At 42.1% G+C, this 20,836-nt stretch overlaps 1 protein-coding gene across 1 annotated transcript in view; it reads right to left on the bottom strand.

The window, feature by feature from the left end:
• Positions 1 to 119: 119 nt before the first annotated feature.
• LOC110042058 (uncharacterized) overlaps positions 120 to 20,836 on the bottom strand; it is a 63,495-nt gene continuing 42,778 nt past the window's right edge. The window contains exons 45-75 of the mRNA XM_089294460.1: positions 20,625 to 20,798; positions 20,112 to 20,217; positions 19,386 to 19,777; positions 18,717 to 18,905; positions 17,866 to 18,061; positions 17,530 to 17,672; positions 16,833 to 16,970; positions 16,276 to 16,496; positions 14,899 to 15,482; positions 13,601 to 14,493; positions 13,218 to 13,386; positions 12,541 to 12,785; positions 11,961 to 12,137; positions 11,553 to 11,817; positions 10,860 to 11,230; positions 9,885 to 10,069; positions 9,248 to 9,533; positions 8,460 to 8,717; positions 7,801 to 8,028; positions 7,315 to 7,548; positions 6,717 to 7,001; positions 6,234 to 6,461; positions 5,932 to 6,018; positions 5,662 to 5,826; positions 5,032 to 5,195; positions 4,726 to 4,888; positions 4,300 to 4,588; positions 2,919 to 3,499; positions 1,575 to 1,781; positions 1,310 to 1,467; positions 120 to 901 (exon numbers count right to left, since the gene is read on the bottom strand). Of these exons, the coding sequence (XP_089150586.1) occupies positions 583 to 901; positions 1,310 to 1,467; positions 1,575 to 1,781; positions 2,919 to 3,499; positions 4,300 to 4,588; positions 4,726 to 4,888; positions 5,032 to 5,195; positions 5,662 to 5,826; positions 5,932 to 6,018; positions 6,234 to 6,461; positions 6,717 to 7,001; positions 7,315 to 7,548; positions 7,801 to 8,028; positions 8,460 to 8,717; positions 9,248 to 9,533; positions 9,885 to 10,069; positions 10,860 to 11,230; positions 11,553 to 11,817; positions 11,961 to 12,137; positions 12,541 to 12,785; positions 13,218 to 13,386; positions 13,601 to 14,493; positions 14,899 to 15,482; positions 16,276 to 16,496; positions 16,833 to 16,970; positions 17,530 to 17,672; positions 17,866 to 18,061; positions 18,717 to 18,905; positions 19,386 to 19,777; positions 20,112 to 20,217; positions 20,625 to 20,798 (8,100 nt within the window). The 3' untranslated portion in view covers positions 120 to 582. The remainder of the gene's footprint in view (positions 902 to 1,309; positions 1,468 to 1,574; positions 1,782 to 2,918; positions 3,500 to 4,299; positions 4,589 to 4,725; positions 4,889 to 5,031; positions 5,196 to 5,661; positions 5,827 to 5,931; positions 6,019 to 6,233; positions 6,462 to 6,716; positions 7,002 to 7,314; positions 7,549 to 7,800; positions 8,029 to 8,459; positions 8,718 to 9,247; positions 9,534 to 9,884; positions 10,070 to 10,859; positions 11,231 to 11,552; positions 11,818 to 11,960; positions 12,138 to 12,540; positions 12,786 to 13,217; positions 13,387 to 13,600; positions 14,494 to 14,898; positions 15,483 to 16,275; positions 16,497 to 16,832; positions 16,971 to 17,529; positions 17,673 to 17,865; positions 18,062 to 18,716; positions 18,906 to 19,385; positions 19,778 to 20,111; positions 20,218 to 20,624; positions 20,799 to 20,836) is intronic.

The raw sequence follows: 20,836 nt of genomic DNA, 5'->3' as shown, positions 1-20,836 counted from the left end.
CTTGTTTGCTCTTTATATTGCTTTCACGTCCCCAGTTGTGTTTCAAACGTGGTTCGGCTCAATTTTGAGGAGCGAACCTGAATTCGTGGGTCACCAGGAAGAATACGCCAAAAATCGGATTGTTACAAAATACCGAGTTTATTACAAAAGATGGCAAGCATATAAAAATAAAAGTATGAACAATCGTCTATGATGAACAATAAATAACAAAAAAGTAGTACAAAAATACTGCAATTATTCGCACACTACGACAAGATATGAAATCGATTGGATATCTGCAACGAAAGGAGTGAATCATATTTTGCGAGATTTCCTGATTGTCACAAATCAGTTACAATGCTTCAATGAGCGAGCGATTTACTCTACAATGAAGAGCTCACTTATAAATATAAACGATTTCCCATTTCAAATAAATATCGTCTACTTTGAAAAAAAAAACCACTTGCACTGGGCTAACTAGGTTTTATCCGTGTTTCAATGACTATTTACACTTTTTTTCCCCATGGGAAAGATGAAAAACTATGTTAATTAAGTAGCCTAATCAGCAATTAAATTATACCACTAACTCACAAATTACACGTTCTAATTGTCCAAGGCGTTCAGTTCCTTTCTTTTCTTTTTAATTTCTTCTTCAAGGTAGTCCACTTTCTTTAGCAGGTTGTCCTTCTGTAGTTCAGCGTTTGTTAGCTTTTGTCTGACTTCTTCCACTCTGTCTTCAGGTACGTTTTTATCCTGTGCCATTTGGTCAACAGTGACGTTCATTTCCGATTCTGTTTTCATAACCTGGGCTATTTCTGTGTTGAGTGTGTCAACGCGTCCCTCCAGATCGTTAATTTGCCGTTCAAGAAGTTCCTTTGGAGATTTCAAACCTGTTTTGACTCCAGCAGTTCGAGACTTGGGCCTAGAAATTTAAAGAATTCAATCATCACTTAAGTGGAAAGATTTGGAAAACTCCATGCTGAAGTCAGTGCATTTGCTGCTTGCCTTGTTCCCCTTCTCTCTCTCCTCAAACTTTCCTATTTCTATTATCAAGTCACAGTGTGCCGGTACCCGGTATGTTTCCATGGCAACGGGGTGCCTATTGATCTGGGTCGTGCGATTTCTTATACAAATAACAACAATTATTCAACAGAAGATGAAAAGATCGTTCATTCAAATTTGCTTTAGTCTTTTCTTTGACTCCAGTTTGGTTTTCGTGAAGAACTTAAGCAGCCGTTTTTCATAACTAACCTGGAACCACGTGTTTTGTAAAAATTTAATACAATTTTCTTGTGTACTCATCGCCACACACCAAAAAAACTCTACTCACCTTTGTTCGTCTCCAGTCTTCTCGCCTCTAAGCTCTTTCAGCCTCGTCATCGCGAACTCTTCTTTTCTTGAAGAAGGCGCATGCGCAGATGACAGGTACTCCTTCAGCTTGGCGCGGGTGAGGAATGCGTTCTTACGCGCCAAACGCTCGGTAATTCCCTAGAAAAAAAGGCAGAAATTTCAACTACTTAATAAATTGTTTCGGCGCAAAAGGTAGCTAACTACTGAAATAAGGTTAGCCTTCTATTTCCCTCTTTACAGCTTACCTGCACAGAGAAGTCAGCATCAACTGGGCTTGACACCTTAATGTTCACCAGTTCCCCAACTACATTCACTCTCTCGGTCATAGAACGTGTTGGTTTGAAGGCGGTTTCCAAGGGACTGGCACTAGACACATTACCCACTAGCCGTTGCGCGGTTGGTGTATTACGAGATCGTGCGAAGAACAAGTCTTGACAGCAAACACGGAATGCCTAAGGGGTGAAGGAATATTCATGGAGAGTGAGATAACTAGAAACCGAAAACACCAGGAAAAACATGCGTACCCAGAAGGACAAGGAATTTAACAGTAAACAAAATGGATATATTAGTATATGTAATCGTATGACGAGCCTTTATTGGTAGAATTTTCTAATATCTCGAGTATTGTAAATCGTTAATTGCTCCAGCTTTTATACGATTACTCATTTATTATGACTAAGAAAATTACGAACGCGCGCGATAATTTATACTGTAGTGCACATTAAACATTAACGATAAGTTGGCCTGCTCACAGCCAATCACAACGAAATAAGATCTCAGTCATGCAATAAGGCTTGATAACGGACGTATTCAAAATTGTCTTGATTGACATATTCAGTGCTTCAAACAAACAAATAGCTAAAACTATATTAAGAGTAAGAAAGTTTGGACAAAAATTACAGGTCTAAAAATTACAAATTGCTGGTTTTCAGTGTCACGCAATTAAAAATAGATCAAAATAAAAATCAAACCCGGTCAATAGATAAAGTCCAGAATCTGGGAAATGAAAGAAGGTAAATATGCGAAGACTGTCGCCAAAATTCTGGTCACAGCAATTTTTCTTATGCGAGATATACGGGGAAATTTTTTACCCAAATTTATAGAGATTTGTATGGAGACGCCATGCTGGTGCCCATCCGTATGGACACCAAGATGGCGGCCAGAAACCAACAGAAACATCTGTCACTGAGTTTTGCTACAAAAGCGTGATTTTATCCCTCGAGGAACGCTAAAACATTAAAATGATACTTTTTCTAAGACATGAACTGTTCAGATAGCCAAGTTCCCCGAAATAGGTCACTTTTTTAACCATCATGACAGCTCTCTAGGCCGTCATGTAAATGCCGCGTCACGCAAAAGCTTAGAAATTCAAGCGTAGTGTATAACAAAACCAACGACCCGTTCGGAGCGAAAATTTGTATGAATATTAGTTTTCAGCTGCTCTTATACATCATTTAAGTAAAATCTCAGGAAGATCAATAGTTTTGTAGTTCGAATTTTGGTGACGTCATGTGAAAACCAGCTATAAGATAAGCTCTTGCAACATCACTATAAAAAACCAATTCCCAGACCTCTCCCCGTTGACCTACCTTGTAGAATTCTCTGAGGAAGAGTGGGTTCTGGTCATCAACAAGGTCATCAATCTTGATATGTGAAAGACAATGCATGATCACCACTAAAAAGTCGCCAACAGATTCCATTCGCTCCTGACGCACAAACAACACTCGCCGCGCATGCTCGTAGAAGAAGGAATTCCGGAAGGCGTTTCTTTCGTAGTTGTTTGGCGGTAGGTTGGACGCCAGTAGTAACGTCACTTCCGGTGTGTCCATAGCTTTGTGAAGCATCTGTGTGATGAACACACCAAACCGATACACAACAAAGTTGGGAGGACTGAGTTCGTTGATATCCACTGGAACCAAATCTCCCCGACACAGCCACTGAGCGTCCTTTATGTCGATGTAAGGACGGCCTCCTTTAGCCCCGGCCACCCCTCCCTCACCGATGTTATTTTTCAGCATGTTTTCTATTTCATTGACGCTGTCGAATAGTGGCGAGCCAATCAGCATCGAGACCCAGTCTTGCTCTGAAACGCCCGCAGGTAGTCCAGCGGTGATTACAGGTTGGGTGTCAGCAGATGATGTGAGTAAGGTTTCCGAGGCAGTGAGGTCTTCTGAAAAATAAAATAAAATAAAAAAACCCGCAATAAATAGGATGTAAACAAACAACAGGTGGAGGCACAGTGGCCTCATCGTTAGTTCGTTTGCCTCCGGATCGAGCGGTCCGTGTTCGAGCCCTGGGTGGGGACATTGTGTTGTGTTCTTGGACAAGACACTACTCTCACAGTGCCTCTCTCCACCCAGGTGTATAAATGGGTTCCCGTGAGTTTGAAACTGGGGTAACCCTGCGAAGGACCAGCATCCCATCTAGGGGGGAGTAGAAGTACTCCTGGTCGCTTAATGCTACAGAAATCGGAGACAAATGTCGGCCTGATGGGCCACTTGGCTCGTACGCAGACTTTACCTTTACCTAAACAAACGACAGTCAGCTCAACCTCAATGACTTAAACGTCATTTGAAAAAGAGTTACTTAGGATGATACTTGGATGACGACGGGCGGTCAAAGTTAGATATTTTCACATCGATAGAACTTAACCAGCGAGAAGTTACTTTGCAAGGGAATTAATCATTAAATACGAAGAGAACAACGCCCTCTAGGGCATGATCTGTCCAGTGGCTTGAAACGAAAATATTTGACTTAACTATCTTACGGCTTTTTGATTCAACCCTTCTAGAATTAAAGGGAAAACAATCAAATAGTCAAAAAGAACACCACAGGAATCATATTACGACTAGTCAAGGGATGTTACAATGCAAGCAGCTTACTGACATGTTTATTTTGAGGTTTGTTCTCATTGGTCCTACTAACATTTTACAATTCTGTACAAAAGTCTTATTCTTCAATGATCCTTACCAGTTGTCCTCGGCCGTGTGTCTGAGGGTGCCATGGGCGTGGCAGGGGTGCTGGCCTTCAGACGCTCGGCTCCTTGTCTCTGTAACGCGGTCATTTCTTCTCTTTCTTTCTGTTCTGCAGCCTCTGTTTCAACCTTTGCAGCAGCCTTGATCTTCTGCATCTCCGCATCTTTCTTCTTCTTTCGCCTGGCTTCGAGTTTCTCACGCAGCGCAGCCTTCGTTCTTTCTTGCTCTTTTCGCAGGTTTTCTTCAAACTTGGCCATGTTTTCCTGGTGTTCTCTCATCAGTTTCTAAACAACAAAACATGAAATTATTTATAAACATCCCCAGCTTTAAACTAACGTTTCTCATAAACACTTGGTTGTCTATCATTGCGTTTCACTTCCGCCGTGCCCAACCCTACCAATGACAAAAGCATTTGACAAACCTCTTTCTCCTCCTCAGTCATTCCTCTCTGAGCCATGGCCAGCTGCTTAGCAGCCTCACTTTCCTGTGCCGTCTTAGCTCTCTTTGCAGCTCGCTCGGCCTCCCGCTCAGCCAGACGCAGTTCTTCTCGTTCTCTTTCCTTCTCCAGCTCGGCTTCAAGGCGCCTGGAAGATTATTACGGCAACGACAAAATTATTTCCTAATTCACTTTTAACAGCTAACTGAAAAGCAGTTACCCTTAAGTTTCTTTCAGTACACACTGAAAGAAAAGCAATATCTAAACACAAGCAACACAAGTTGTTCTTACTTGACTTCTTCGTCCATTTTTTTCTTCTGCTCTTCACTCTGCTGTTGCCTTTGTTCTTTTATCTTGTTGATTTTCTCCGCCATTTCAAACATGGTCTGTTCGCGATATTCCTTGGCTGCCTGCGAGGCCCGTTCAGCTTGCTCGGTGTAGTTTTTGATCAGCTCCTGATACAAAACAAAAAGAAACTTACCTGTTATGCCAATGAACCATTAAAACAGTCTTTTAACTCTTCACTTAACTCTCTCCACCCAGGTGTATAAATGGGTACCGGCGAATTTAATGCTGGGGGTAGCCCTGCGATGGACTAGCATCCCATCCAGGGGGGAGTAGAAATACTCCTAGTTGCTTCATGCTACTGAAATTGGAGATGGCCTGACGGGCCTCTAGGCTCGTATGAAGACTTTGCCTTTAACTCTTCCACCCTAAATATTAAGTTTATGGGCATAAAACCGGGTGTGTGACCTTTAACATGATCAAACTTACTTCCACGTTGATGTCGGGTACAAGATATTATGCTGTACAGGGCTCCTGAATGAAACTGTAATATCCGAGCATATAAATGAAAGCTATCGAGCGTTACTATCTGATTTGTCCAATCACACACGACAAATTCAAGAAACAATAACATACCTCTTCGGTTGACAGTTCATTCATTGTGCCCGCGAGCTCCTGAAGCTGTCTTTCTCTCAGTTCTAATCGAGCATGCGCATGTTTCACCTCAAGAGAAGGCAGGGCGTCCAGCTCAGCCTGGGCCACTTTCTCTTGTGTTTCTGCGTCAAACTGCGCAAGTTGTTTCTGTAAACAGAACAGAAAATCACGATTAAGGAATGAAGTTACTCAACTGCTACATAAAAATAAGGAACAACTGAAAAAACAACAAAAATACACGACTACTTTTACCTTTTGTTTCAGCTTCAACTCTGCCTTCATCTGCGAGAGCTCGGCTGTGCTCATAGAGTTAGATTTTGCAATGAGCTCCATGAGCTCCTGAAAGACAGATAAATAAAGAATTAATAAACTTTGTAACAAACTATTCACAACTGTTAATCTAGAAATACAGATACTCAAGGTCTTATGGCACGATAAGGGCTGTGACGACAACCATGATGAAATAGGTACGCGAAGTGATGTTGCAAGTCTCCTAACTCTTATTCTAAAAGTGATTTGTAAGTTTGTCGCTCTGCAAGTTTTAATTTTCTTACCTTGTCTTGTTCGGCAATCAATTCCTCTCTCTCTGCTTGACGCGTTTCAGCCATTTGAGCCCGCGCCTCGGCCTTGGCAGCGGCAATCTCTCTGTTAACCTGCTCTTCAAGCTGAACTCTCTCTTGTATGTGTCGCTGTTGTAGCACCTGGTAAATCGTGTTCCCGGCTCGTTCACTGTCCAGATTCTGTACTGCATCCACAAGCGCCGTTTTCTGCGCTTCACGAACCTGCAAGGGTTGAATGATTGCTCTTTACAAAATGCCCCACAGTAAATATTTAGTCCAGTTTAAGATCATGTTGTATGTAATAGAATAACCTGAAAATAATATGGGAATTTTCTGTACTGTGAAATAAAAGCTCTAAACAAGAGAATATTGTCTTAATGTGCTGCTAACTTTAATTCTCAGAGCTACCATCGTAATAAATATATGGCAACCGTAAAAGCACTTCATATTTCAGTTTGACACTTGTTTCTCTCTCACCTTGTCGTCTTGGACTTGCCGTCTTTCATTCTGCTGATTCATCAGTTCCTTCGACATCTCAGCCTTGTGTCTCTGTTCTAACGCGGCAGCTTTGCGCTTCTTTCGCTCGGCAATCTTGTCACTCAGTGAGTTTAACTGCCTCTGTTTCTCGACATCCATACTGCGCGACAGAATCTCCAGCTCCTGCTTATGTTGTTCCAATAACAAGTCAGCCTGTTCTTGTGACAGATCGTTACGTGTTCGCGCCATTTCTTTCTCAAATGTCTCCTTCTTTGCTGTGATTAACTACAAGAGAAAAACAGGTATTAATGGCAATGGTATATCAACTACACACTCTTCTACACAAATCCTCGCGTCTTCCACAAAAATTGATATCTTTGGGTATGAAGGGTTAGATAGAAGAGGTCCTGTGGAAATCCTTACTTGTTAGAGTTCAAAAGACTACCAAGACCATGAAGACCGTTTATCATTTGAAATACAGTTTGTAATTACGACAATATCTGTAAAAAAAGCACTCAGTGGAGGTGCACAGATGAGGGGCGGGGACAGAATGCGAGTGGTAAGAGTTTAGGGAGAACTGGATCAATTCATTACCAACCTTCTGTTTCTGCTCTTCAATCTGATCTGCGACTTGCTGCCCTGCAGTCTGTTGTTCCGCTCGTAGTTCTTCCTCCATGTTAATCATCTCTTCAACCTGCTTCACCTCCAGTGCAGCTTGTTCTTCAATCTGTTTCTCGGCAAGCTTCTCAAGTTCTTCATTCAATTCGCCTGCAACCTGAGCCTCCGCTACCTCTAGTACCTGCACAGCGGCTTGATCACCAGATAATTCAGCCTGAAACACGTGAGAAAACGAAAGCTTAAGTTATTATCCATATAAAGATTTGTTTTCGAGACAAATTCTTTGACACTTACATCGAGAGCAGGCCAAAACGATGAATGAAAGAAAAAAAGAAAGACACGACATCTAAAAAGATAACAATTATAGTGGGAGCCCTAACGACATCTACTTTACCCTAAAAATATCGGCTACAGGCAGACAGAAGTACACAGAAAACTTTTCACCCTTACAAATGAACTTTGTTACCTGTTTTTTGCTCATTTCCTTGAGTTCTTTCTTCATAGCTGCCTCTTTGTTCATCTCTTCTTTCTGTCGTCTTCTGGCGGCCAGTTTAGCGGCCAGCACGGCTCTGCTGTGTCTCTGCAGGTCATTGTGTCTCTGTTTCATTTCTTCAGCTTCTTCCATGTACTTGGCCACCAATTGTTGCTGTTCTTCTTCTGTCAGCTCAGTTTTCTTCAACAGATTTTGCACAACCTTGCAAGTATAGCAACATGGATATTAGATCTGCATTACTGAGAGGTCATATAAAACAAATTCCCATGTAAGCACTTGTTTTAATTTAAGCTTTTACAGTGCCAACCCAGGTCGACCAAGCAAATTCTGTACACGTCGATCAATGGCGTTTGCGTGTTAACAACACAAACATGACCAGAACATTTTTTCTGTGGTGCGAATCTTATCTAGATCCATAAATTGTCGAAAAACTTTCGGGAACATCCAAGGTTTTCATTCGTAACGTTACATTTGCATAAAATTTTGTTGGGTTACCTTGGTTCAAGTACTAGCACTGTAATTGGTACAATGATGTAATGCTATGCGCATGCGCCTTACTAATCGATATCTCAACTTAAGGTAGAGCAAATGATTGGGCAGGTTATTGAGCGAGCGTGCGAGTGAGTTCAAACCTGTTTTCGTTTCTTTTCTTCCTGCTCAGCCTCCACTTCAGCCAACACAGCAATCAAAGCTCCTTCTTCCCTCAGCACGTCAGCATTCTCACGTTTCTGTAAGGCATCCAGGATCTCCGCCTCCTCAGGGGACCCGGGTGTCACGTGCTTCAACTCCTCTTTCAGTTCTTCCTCGGTTTTTCTGGATCGTTTGCGATCCTTTCGTTCTTTCATTTTGTCCTTCATGTTGACTCTCCTTGATGCGGCTCGTGAGTGAAGCTGGTACAAAGAACATAGCGCTATGATTAGAGAATGTCACGTATTTCCCTACTCAACTAAAATATTAAGGACTGTCCCAAAGCCTTTGGCGGTAAAAATTATAAAACTTTCTTCACCATGTATGTAAGTAAGCTTGTACGCACCAGACAACCACACAAGATGAAGTACTATGAAATGCAGAAGTTCTTTGTAAATCTGTTTCAAACATGCTAGGGACTTCATGTAATATATCAAAACACAAGAGACAGTGTTTCATCGGCATATCCAAACACCGAGAAGAGAGTTGAAAATACGACGCGCAGCGAAGTATTTTTCAACGAAATTCGAGGTGTTTGGATAGCCGATGAAACACTGTCGAGTGTTTGATATATCTTCTCAATCGAAACAAAAACTCAGGAGTAAACGGAGAACTAAAATCGTCAAAATCTATGCTAATTAAGACCGGGTATCCAAACCTCCTGCACGGTTGTGATTCTCTTTGTTTTAACTTGATGAATTACTAATGGGTTTTAGAAGAAAAGTTCCCTCACCTCTCGAACTTCTTCGAAAGCGTCCTCGATCTCTTCCGGTGCAACTGACAAATTCATGGCTTTGACTCGAGCTTCCATTTCCTGATCAAAAGCCGCTCGTCTTCCAGACTCCATTTCCTCTCTCTCCCGTTCACTCTCCTCTTCGTACGCCAGCGCCAATTCCGCCAACAGTTTCTCTTGTTGTTGCGCCAATAAAATCAGATCTCTTTCCAATTCATCGTCATCAGGTAGATCAAGATCGATCACATCACTCACTCCTGCATTACGAGCTTCTTCCTTGTGGCGGCTACGATGAAGAAAATAAAGATAGAACATTCATTGGAGTATTGCAGTGCACACCTTGTACGCTTATGCACAAGGTGGTTTTTCGTTTAAGAAAGCCGAGTGTGTGACCATTCAAATGGAAGCTACTGAGTAGTACTTTAATGTGGCACTATATATTATGCTGTGGAAAGTGGCTTCAGGTTTAACTCTGTGGATGAAACCTTAGCGTGTGACCATTCAAAACAAAGCTATCGAGCAGTGTTTTCGTGTTGTATTGTTAATTATGCTGTGCGACAGCTTTCACGGTTTCTTAGGTCGATAAAATTATTTAAATGAAAGCCGTAAGGGAGCAGTTCGCTGTTGGAAGACATACTTGAAGAGCTCTTTCTTGCGTCTCAGTCTCTCTTCCTTTAGAAGCTTTCTGACGTCTCGCAGCTTCCTCTGTTTCTGTTGTTCAATGTCGTCCTGGGCCTTGGCCATTTTCTGAGAGTATTCCTGCATCAGCGCTTCCTTCTCTTCTTCACTTTCAGCTCGTCGTAGCCTTTCTCTTAGCTCTTCCTGAGTTGGTTCAAACAAAGTAAAAAAAAAAAAACAACAATGTTACAATTAATCCTTATTCTGTTGGAGTTCTTAAGTTCATCTGAGTTTTGTACAGTTGCAAACCATTCCCTTCAAACATTACTATATTATATCGCAAAACTTTCACTAGTAACGTGACTTCATTTCTAAATTTCTTGCTACCGTAGAGGATTTTCGCAGTTACAGGTATCTGAGGCCGTATTGTTGTTCTGTCCTAAACATTGTGATCACTATGTACTGTATTTATATATACCTCTTACTAACCGAGTTCGAGGGCCATACTGTAAGTTACGGACCGAGTTTTATTCCCATCGATTTATGGCCCAAGCGCGAAATAAATCGAAGGGGAAAAACGAGGACCCGTAACTTACAGTACGGACCGAGAAAACGAAGTTAGTAAGATACTTATTATATCTCTACTGTGTGTCTGCCGGATTCGTGAAGGATTTTTATTCACGCGGGACGGCTTCAAATTTCTGACGCACCTCGAAAGCAAAACAAGTCAATTGTTAATTGACTCATTAAGTCGTTAGCAGGTTCTAATACACAATTTTAGAAGTAAAAGAGAGTTTTAAACTTTTACTCGCTAAAAAAGTTAAGAACACTTGGCAATAAATCACGAAACATTTTGGCGACAAAAACAGCATAAAATTTTAGCGGACCGCACAGTACAACACGGCCCGCTACACTGACTAATCACAACGCGCGTACAGACTGAGAGATGTAGTAAAAAAATTATTACACGACTGATATATCCACATATCTTTACCTGCAACTCAGCCACCGCCTTGCCTTTCTTCTCTTCGTAAGCAGTAATAACCTCAGAGATGATTTTAATCTCATTCGAGCGGAGTTCGTTTTCCAACTGCGCGCATTCTAAAGTGTGTTTTTCCATCAAGTTCTTTGTAATTTCTTGTCTCTTTTCCTCTGTCAGGCCACCTGATGCCGCAATTTCAGCGATGTTAACAGCTTCGGAACTGTATTTCTGGCCCATCTGCCCCACTTCCACTTTGGAGAGGATTTCTGCCGCGGAGAAAACAGTGCTTGTATGGCGTTGTAGGCCTGGTGCGAGCGTAACGGAGGCAGCTTTTTGAGTTCGTTCAGAAGTGACACTAGTTTGGTTCATCAACCCGGCTGGAGCTAGAAGATTTAAATAAAAAGTAATAATTTATGAAATAATTTACGTCATTGAATACAATTTTCTGTGCGAATTCGTGAAATTTGACTTGAGCAGATTAATTGCGACACACAGACCAGATGGCAGATCAAAACCGCATCTACCGTTAGCGGTTTGAGGTTTGTTTTTCGCGTCTGATTAGTTTCCCCCATGACACAATAAGAGGGCACAAATACTGAAGTTCAGTGTTCACGTTTTTCTGATGTGCACTGTTAAACTTTTCCAATTTCAACTCAACATTCGATGCTAGCAACTATTTGATTGAACGCTAACTTGAACACCTACCAACACTAGTAACTCTATCACCACCAGCACCTGAGCTGATGACGTCAATCTTAGCACCACCACCGAGCACAGAATAACCGCCCCCAACAACTTGCCCAGCGGAGTTCATCAACACGGGCATGCCCTCCTCAAGAAGTCGTATGAGTCGTTGAAGAAGAGGCAATAGCTCCCGATTAGCTTCTGGTAAAGGAAGATCATCGCCGTAAATTCCGAGCAGGGCGACTTCGTATTCACCAGCAACAATAGCACCTCCCGTCAAAACAAGCTAGGATGCAAAAGAGTGAAAAGTGAGGAATGGGTACGTTGGAAGTGAGATCATTCGGTATTGACACTTTGTTCGTGTAAAGAAGGATCAAGATCTGCGTAGCGTTAACTTTGAATATCAATAAGGGATGCAGGATTGTTTACCTTGGCCTCCAAAGCGGAAATCTCAGCTTTGTTCCTGACGTATTCTAGTCCTGAGTGCTCCTCGTCCAGCTGTTCCGAGCGGCTCTGGAGCTGATCTTCTAGTTCGCCACGTAACCTGGCCTTGGCTTGCTGGAAGCGATCAGTCACGGCAGCTTCAGCTTCCGGATTCAACGCGCCCTGAGGGGAAAAAAACAAATACAAATTAAACACTTCAGTGACAGCGTTTAGTTGAAACAGTTTTAATTTGAGTAATTAGTTTGGCATCAACCAAGTTACCCGATTGGCTTAAAATACTCGCGCCACTTCTTCATCCAATCAAAAGTAAAACTAAAACCAACCGTGACTTGCTAACACGCATTTTCCCGCGCTCCGCGTAGGCTACATGTAATTACTTAGGGTTTTGATTGGTTCATTGTATTGTCTGTGTCCTCTGTGATTGGCTAGAGTGATTACATTGGTTTTGGTGTTACCACACTCGATTGAAAACCGTTCTATAAGCAAGACTAGAAGTGCTTGTACAAAACAACCCCACAATCTTCACTCGCCATGGCTCTCTAATTAGCTACTAAAATGGCCCTACCTGCAGTTCGTCCATTCTGTTATTATACTTTGTCTCTTCGGTCTGCAGTTTATCAAAGAAGCGATTGATAGAGTCCGCAAAGCGTTTGTGAGCTGAATTATGCGCTTCTTCCTTCTGTCTCTCCAAAGCATCAAACATTGTAAGCACAGCCACTACATCTGGAGGCAGTCCGGCCGCATGGTCCACAGACGCTTCGGTTCGTCGTTGGACTTCACGATGAGCAGCATCAGCCAATGAAATAGTTTCTAAGAAAACGAAGGTACAATCGGAAAATGAGTGATGTGTCGACTATAACACGACGATTGACGAATAAGCTCGAGCGACTTCTATGTTTCTTTGTCTCATGGCAACTTATTCCAGTGATTTTAGTAAGTTTCTATCAGTTTTCTTGGTATTTTTATCTCGTGTCATGTCCACAAGTTTTAGATTTTTACCTACATTACCTGCAAAAAATTTCGGACGATTTTAATTTCGGAAAATAAAACCGAAAATAAAACCGTCCGAAATTTTTTGCAAGTAATCTATTTGATATAATTTCTTAGCCGTCTATCGTACGTCGAAGTACTAAAACAATTATTTTTGCCTATTTATCTGTGTGTACTTTCATGCTTTGTTTGGTCAATTGACACTGAAAATGGTGTCTCCTTCTCTTCTCGTCTTACGTGCGTTGAACACACCTTCCTGGATGCTTTCTAGTTGTTCCTGTACATGATAGGCAGTCACGTGTTCATCTTCCATCAGTTGTCGGTGGAGTTTGGACTCCACTTCTGTAAGCTCATCTTCACGGTGTCTCTGACGACGCCAGAAACTGCGCCTTCCAGCGAGCTCTTCCTCTAGAAGGGCCACCTGCAAAACAGATTTCACATCATGTTGAAGGTGTGTTTCCTTGGGAAAACAAATCTGCCAAAATTTGCTCTTTACTTTGCAGTGACACGACAGTAATTTTCGTTTATTTGTTCATTTATGAAACAGTCTCTGTCTGCAATACTGCACAAACGATCAAGACTTACTGTAAGTAATTATGTGTTTTGCAATAAAAAAAAAGAAGAAAGAGACCTACCGATCCAGGAGGCGGGCGGCGCTTTCTTTGAGTGCTAGAGGAAAGCGTGACAGGTTCTGTCACGCCAAACTCTTGGTTCATCTTCACGCCACAGATAGTAGACAGAACGCTGGTCACCGGGTCCACGGCCTTCTCTCCGATCATAATGGGCACCAATCCTTCCCCACCAGGGTCCTCTAAGGAACCTCCCAATGGAATAATTGTGTCGATCTCGTGGTTTTTGTCTATGCCAAGGATTGGTACCTCAAGGTCTGTTCCTGATGGGTCCCTCATTGTGGTGCCTACTAATATCGGCAGTAATTGACCAGTGGCTGAGAATTCGTACATTCCAGGGCTACCTCCGCTCTCAGCCAACAGAGAACAACGCTCCTCACGGCGCATGATGTCATGAACACTTCTCAATAAATACGTCATCACCTTGGAGCGTCCGCGCTGGAGATCCTTCTGCGCAGTCTCCAGCATACTCAGCTCATGGCGGCCGTCTAAATCATCAGGGCCTGTGACTGCTTCTTTAAGCACCTGCAGTGCCTCTAGAACGCGGAATTCGTAATACAGCTCGCCAACGTCCAGGACGTACTGGTAGCCTCCACCCATTGGTTCCAGTTCTCTCTCACCATCATCCACCAGCCTGGCACTAGTAACCTTGAGAGGTCTGCTTGACAGAGGCTCGGAGAATGAGTCTCCAAGTAACACAGGAACCTCGTCCCCTCTGTCGGAATCCCCAGGTGTACCACCCAGAGGAATGACATTACCTGACCTTGGGTCAATGGTAACTGCTACAATAGGCACTGGTCGACCCGTGTTCGGATCAAGCATCATCGAGCCGATCTCTATGGCAACGGGAAGGCCTGTCACTGGGTCGTCATGGCAGCCACCGATTGGATAAGCATTACCTGAAAAAAGTCATCGAGGTAGTGGTTAGTTAATTGTTCCACAAATGATACTGTGTGGAGATATCAAGTGACTGCATAGTGGCGTTAGGGTGGAGTCCACAAGTTAGAAGAGCAGTAAAAAGACTTAAGAATACCTGGAGGAGGACAGTACAGGTAGAGAGACGGCAGGCAGGATGGAATAACTGGAACATCGCGATTCGCTAGAGCAGTAGCCAGGCATCTGGCACAGTGGAAACAGAATGTTACGGATTTACTCGCGCAAAGAGCAGTGACGTGCGCAAATTATAATGAGCTAGCGCACAGACTCACCCTAAACTATGTGGTAAAGACTAAAAAATAAGGTTGGGGGAGGGGAGCACGTAAGAGTTTATATAACGATTTATTATATATTAGTGAATTCTTCACCTGTCTCTGGGTGAATGGTCATTCCTAAAATCGGCACAGGCAGACCCGTTCTGCCGCAAATCATCCTGCCATTGAGCCTCATATCACCTCTCTTCTCCACCGGTGTCAGAGTTGTTTTCACAAGCAGCCCGGTCTCGGGATTGCTCGGGTACGGGATATACGGGATAAGTGCTTCTGCTGCAGAAGCTGCGTCAGCGTTAGTGCTATCAGCGGTAATGGTGAGACGAGATGCAAGCGGGTCGTAGGCGACATTCCCTTCTATTGGCATGACCCGGCCGTTGTTCTGGTGGACAAAGAAGTATTGAGGGACGGGAACATTAGTGACATTATCAGACAATAGCATGTTAGCTGTCGCCGGGTTCGGGATGAGAAGTCCCGTGTGCGGGTCCTGTGATATGACATCAGTGGCTCGAATGCTTCCATCGCCATTGAACAAGTAATCTAGACCCAGGAGCTCTCCTTCAATCGTGCACAGCCTTGCCCCAGTCTTCTCTCCCAGTAGTGCCCAGGCTCCTCGTCGTCGACATTCACTGGTGATCTCTACAGATAACCGCTGAATGATTGCATCAACGCGGCTTCCAACCCTGAAAAATCAATCACATTCACAGTGAGCTTATTACATTAACAAATACCTAATTATTGGTGTAAGGAACATTTTCAGAATATTTCTGGGCAATAGTAACTGAGGCACTCTCAAACTGCCCACTTGCCACTGCAAGGACTATCCCAACTGTCTAGTCACGTGAAGTAATGTATCAAACACGAAAGACCGTGTTTGACCACATTTCCAAACACCGAGAAAAGAGTTGAAAATACGACGCGCAGCGGAGTATTTTGACGAACTTCGAGGTGTTTGGAAATTTGTCTTGTCAATCAAAACTAAAGCTAAGGAGAAAACGGAGAAAAAAATCTTAAAAGTCTATGTTACCTTATTACATGAAATTTTCGCGACACGTTAATTTCGCGAATTTCGCGATTTAAAATAAATCGCGAAATCAAAATGACGCGAATAATAAGTGTCGCGAACAAAACAGGACGCAAAAATTAAGGGACTCACATTATGTTACTGTTGCCATATAGTCCCGCTGTTGCGTTTTTGTTAATTTTGACGTTATTGTCAAGGACAGGTAAAAGCAACATTACCAAGGAGAGAAACTGTGTGTTACTCAAAAACGCGAAGTGATTCAAAAGACAAAATTTTCGCAAAATCGCGGAATTTAAGTGTCACGAAACACGCGCAGCTCAAAATCGCGAAATAAACGTTTCGCGGAAATGTCTGATAATAAGGAAGGTATCCAAACACTGTCACGGTCATAATTTCTTTTGTTTAAACTTGATGTATTATTAACGAGTTTGACAAATCCTGATAAAAGTTACCTGTGTTCTAGCTGTTCGTTGAAGTCTCCGTCTATGTCACCTTTGCCTTGTTTCTCACTGTGACCTTTCAGCATACGAATTCCTTCTCGTAAAGAAGCGTCAAACGCCACCAAGTGAGCTTCGCGCGCTTCTTCGTCTTCTTCGAGGATGGCTTTCTGGCGCTGTAGGATCTGCTGGAAATTGAATCCAAGTTCCTTTCTTCTTTCAAGTTCACTTTCCAGCTGAAAACAGATGGAGACATTATTGGTTCACAGTTATTGCTCGATTGAACTTTTTGTTAGTTGTTCTGTACTGTCTTCAGGTCTAGTTCGACTTTTAAGTCTCTAAGTTTGTCATTAGCATTATGGCCCACCAATAACACTGATAAATTAAATACGCTTAAATTTGCAGCCCCTTTATAACTTTCGGTTTTGTCAGCAATATCGCAGAAAGCTACTAAAGTGGAATGGCGTGTAACAAGCCTAGTCTTGCTTATATACATCTTGCCTATATACATACAAAACATGGCTGGCAATAAGGTCCAGAGACATCATAAAGAGCGGTATGCCCATATTTACCTCTGCTTTCTTGGCATCAAAAGCTCTCAAATCTTCCGGCGTTGCCATGGCAGCACGACCTCGCAGGTTTAATTTAGCGATCCACAATCCTTTTAGAGATTCCGTCTGTTGGTTGATCTTCTGATAAAGTTGTTTAGCCTACAAATACGAAATTCAAAGTTAGGCTTCAACCAGAGTCTAACACTTAACAATATTGCATGTTACATCGCTGTGAACCGAGTATATGGTACGAAAAATGGGAAATGATTAACCAAATTTTAACCAGTCAGATTTCGGACGATTTTAATTTCGGACAAAAAAGTGTCTGTAAATAAAACTGTGCGAAATTTTTACGCGTCCGAATTATTTGCAGTACAGTATAAAACTTTTAACTAGCTCCAAAGCCGCTAGTTTCCTTTATGGAGCGAACTCTAATTGAAACACTGTTTGAGAACGTAACGACTTGATAGAATTTGCGTTATTTTCTCGTCAGTGTATCTGTAAAATCTCGAGGCTGTAGTAAAAAGTATCGTTTTCACAGATGTTGTTTCAGTCTAATTCATTTGTGTTTTGTAGGCGTAAATTTACATTAGCTATGTCTCAGCAAAGTGTCCACAAATTGAATGTTCGAAATAAATCTTCAGAAATCTTAACGTCCAAACCTTTTTGCAAGTAATGGACTTATTACCTATGATAATATGTTAATAATAAACCTTACCTGATCTTTTTGTCTGGCTATGGCTGCCGTCACCTCTCTGGACTGTTTTGCCAAAATACCGTACAAGCGCCCGGATGTAAAACCTTCTAAATCAACCTGTTGGTCATAATCCCAGTATTCATCTCCCTTCACATTCTCGTCAACTGCAAAAAAGAAAAAAAAAACGTTTCATTCCATGTCAAAAGTTCTTTATGTCAGTGATATTTAGACTTAATAAACTTTCTTAATAAAATTCCAGTAATCTAAGCATAAATAACAGCACTCATGTGGACGGCACACTCAAAATTTCTCAGTGCTCTCCGCGCACACAAGTAATATTCTTATAAGTTAACAAACCTGCAGGTCCCTGCTCTTGTAAGGCTCCTTCTTGAGCGTACTGGTTGAGCCCCTCAAGATTCCTGTGGTACTTCTTAACAGGGTGAACAGTGGAGCCTTTGGACGAATAGTCATCAAAGTTGTAATTCTGTGCCAGCACACGATAGCGAGGGAACTTGAAGGTGACTTTTCTCCAACCGTGTTTACGGAAGATCAGCTGAATAGGAAAAAGACCAAGCAGAACACTGAGCAAATGGAATTTTCTGAGTGTCATATTATACTGATCTGATTACAAATGAAACGCCAAACGGTGCTTTAAAAACACAGATGAAGCACTTGAATTCTACCTATGGTTATAATTGAAGAAGATTAAAACAGACTTCGGACTGAAAAGTTTTATTTCAAGCAAGATCCTTCAAATGGCTCCCGTTAACTTAAAAAAAATGCCGCCGTCCCCTTGAATAATATGCTACCCTTAGGATCCTCCAGCAGTTACTAAGCAATCGAATGGACACTTCATGTTCACAACACCTGGATTAAGAACGTCGGACAAGGAAACCAAACATAAAGGAGTTCAGTCATGGCATCTTGATTTATTTTGGCCACGAACAAAATTACCTTTCAATTGATGGAAACCTGAAAAAAGTAGTTTACTAAGAAAAGAAAAAATACCAAAAAGATAACAATAAACCATAAAGGAACAAGGATGGTTAAGGATGAAAAAGACTGACACGGATTACAAACGACGAACTTGAAAAATTTAGGCTAAACGTTTCAAGATGCGGAAACCGTGACGTAGTTCCTTTAAATCGAACTTCCTTTTGATTTTAACATCAAGTTCCTGTGCAGTCTTGTGAAGAAGATTAACTTACCAGACCAATCACAAGAATGACCATCAACAAAGCAAAGCTTCCCAACATGGCACCAATCAAAACCCAGTCAGGCATGATAACTATGTCCCTAGAGATGGCAATGCCATTCTGAATCACAACTCGTGGTGTTGTGGCAAAGAAGGGGCCATCTTCAGCGCACTGGGCTCCTTTGGCCATGACTCGAACAAGCTGTAAGAAAGAAGATCCATCCAAAGTTAGCCCCAGTCCCTTACACGTCTTGTGCTGTTAGATTAGATTGTTTTCAATTTGCTGTTTTTAGCACATCTCACTACTCGAGTACGTCTTGGCCCTGTAACCCAATTCTTGCTGGCTTTTGAAAAATCACGTTTACCTTCAGGTTAAATTACAATGTTTAGATAGGAAGCCACATCAGCTTTAGCTGGTTTCCATGCTGATCCTCTATCCTGGTCGAATTGGAATTTGGAGTGTTATTTGTTGTGAAAGGAGGAAAACCGGAGAACCCGGAGAAAAACCCTCGGAGCAAGGCAAGAACCAACAAAAAGCTCAACCCACATATGGCAACAGGCAGGAATCGAACCCAGGCCACAGGCGAGCGCTCTCACCACTGTGCCATCCCTGCGCCTCGTAGGTTCTAACTATGCTATGAAACGTTTCAACTGTTTTTTTGTAGACAAGGTCCAAACTTACCATAGTACTCTCTGGATTAGCGCTGGATGTAAACACGTAAACACCTTCAGTGTCAAACCGGTACGCAAACAACTCGAAGCTGGTGGACTCGAGTTCATGTTTTTCTTCCAAAGCTTTAAAGGGACCATCATCAAATGACGGGTTCGTGTTGTACAAGTTAGTTTTATCGTACTTTGGGTAATCTGAGTTGGACACACGCCAGATCATGTGTGAGCCATGTGTGAGACAGATGGTGGGATTTGACAGACCTCTGAAGGTCAAACTCGTCACAGCTCTTCGTCTTCTTCTCTTTGACGCGGAGGAGGAGTTGCTTGAGCTTCGTGTTACTTCTTCCGCTATCACTTCCGTAAGTCCCTCGGGATCGGGATCATATGCACCTTGTATGTTTCCAGCTGTTGACAATTTGACAAATAAAGTTCTTAATTGAGAAACTTGAAAACAATTTTTCCAAATAATGGTTAAAGACCTCCATGATATTCAAAAGTAATCTTCGGAAGCCTATGGCGTTCTTTGAAGTATTTTGATTGCCCTTAAAAAAACTTTTAAAGAAATCTTTGTGTGTTCTTGGAAATAATTAGAACACCTCAAATGCACTTGCAACTCCATGGTGTTCATCAAGTATATACAGGATATCGACAGAATTACTCATTTACACTTGTGCTGCTTTCTAAGGGAACCATGGAAGATCGGTCATAAAAACTACATAAAGACTAATATTGACTTTACCTTGCAGTTCCACAAAACTGACAGCGAATACTTCACCATCCATGCAATCAAATGTGTCTGCGAAGTTAGGCACGTTTTCCAACTCTGACACATTGAACACCACAGGCTGGTGGTAAAATAAATGCGATACAGAGGTTATCACTTCCACTTCCAAATAATTCAGAAACCAATTTTAGAGGATTGACTTATATGAAGGAAGAAAGAAAGAAAGAAAAGAAAAGAAAGAGAGGAAAGGAAGTGAAGGAGAAGGATGGAGGGACACGATGAAAGGAAGCAAACAAGCAAGCAAGGAGTGAGGGAGGGAGGGAGGGAGGGAGGTTATTCACAGGGTTAGCACCCTTGATATGATCGAATGTAATAGTAATTTGATGTTAATGAAAGATAAAGAGCAGTAGTGGTAAAGCTATCTATTAACGATGTTTCATCTACCTCATACATGGCAGCCTAACAATAAAATAACAAATGTTTCCTTAGCTAAGAGCTGACACAGCTAAGAAGTGTATGTTTGCATACCGATCTGTTATCGGGATAGGTGATTCTTATTTGTGGTGGGTCTTGGCAAACAATTTGAATACGATTCTTCTGGTTCAATCTGCACTCCCTGTCACATATGTCTTCTCTGTCTGTTACTTTACACTTGCAGAGACCCAGTTCCCCTTGGAATCCAACGGCACCCAATGGACATTTCTATTAAAGAAAATTTAAAAAGCAAAAAGATTACAAAT

Source organism: Orbicella faveolata, unplaced genomic scaffold (genome assembly GCF_042242905.1).
Source record: "Orbicella faveolata isolate gen_17 unplaced genomic scaffold, um_ofav_v1 contig_25, whole genome shotgun sequence".
Classification (NCBI taxonomy): Eukaryota; Metazoa; Cnidaria; class Anthozoa; order Scleractinia; family Merulinidae; genus Orbicella; species Orbicella faveolata.
Note: the sequence above shows the minus strand (reverse complement) of the source record. Positions and strands in the feature narration are given on the sequence as shown.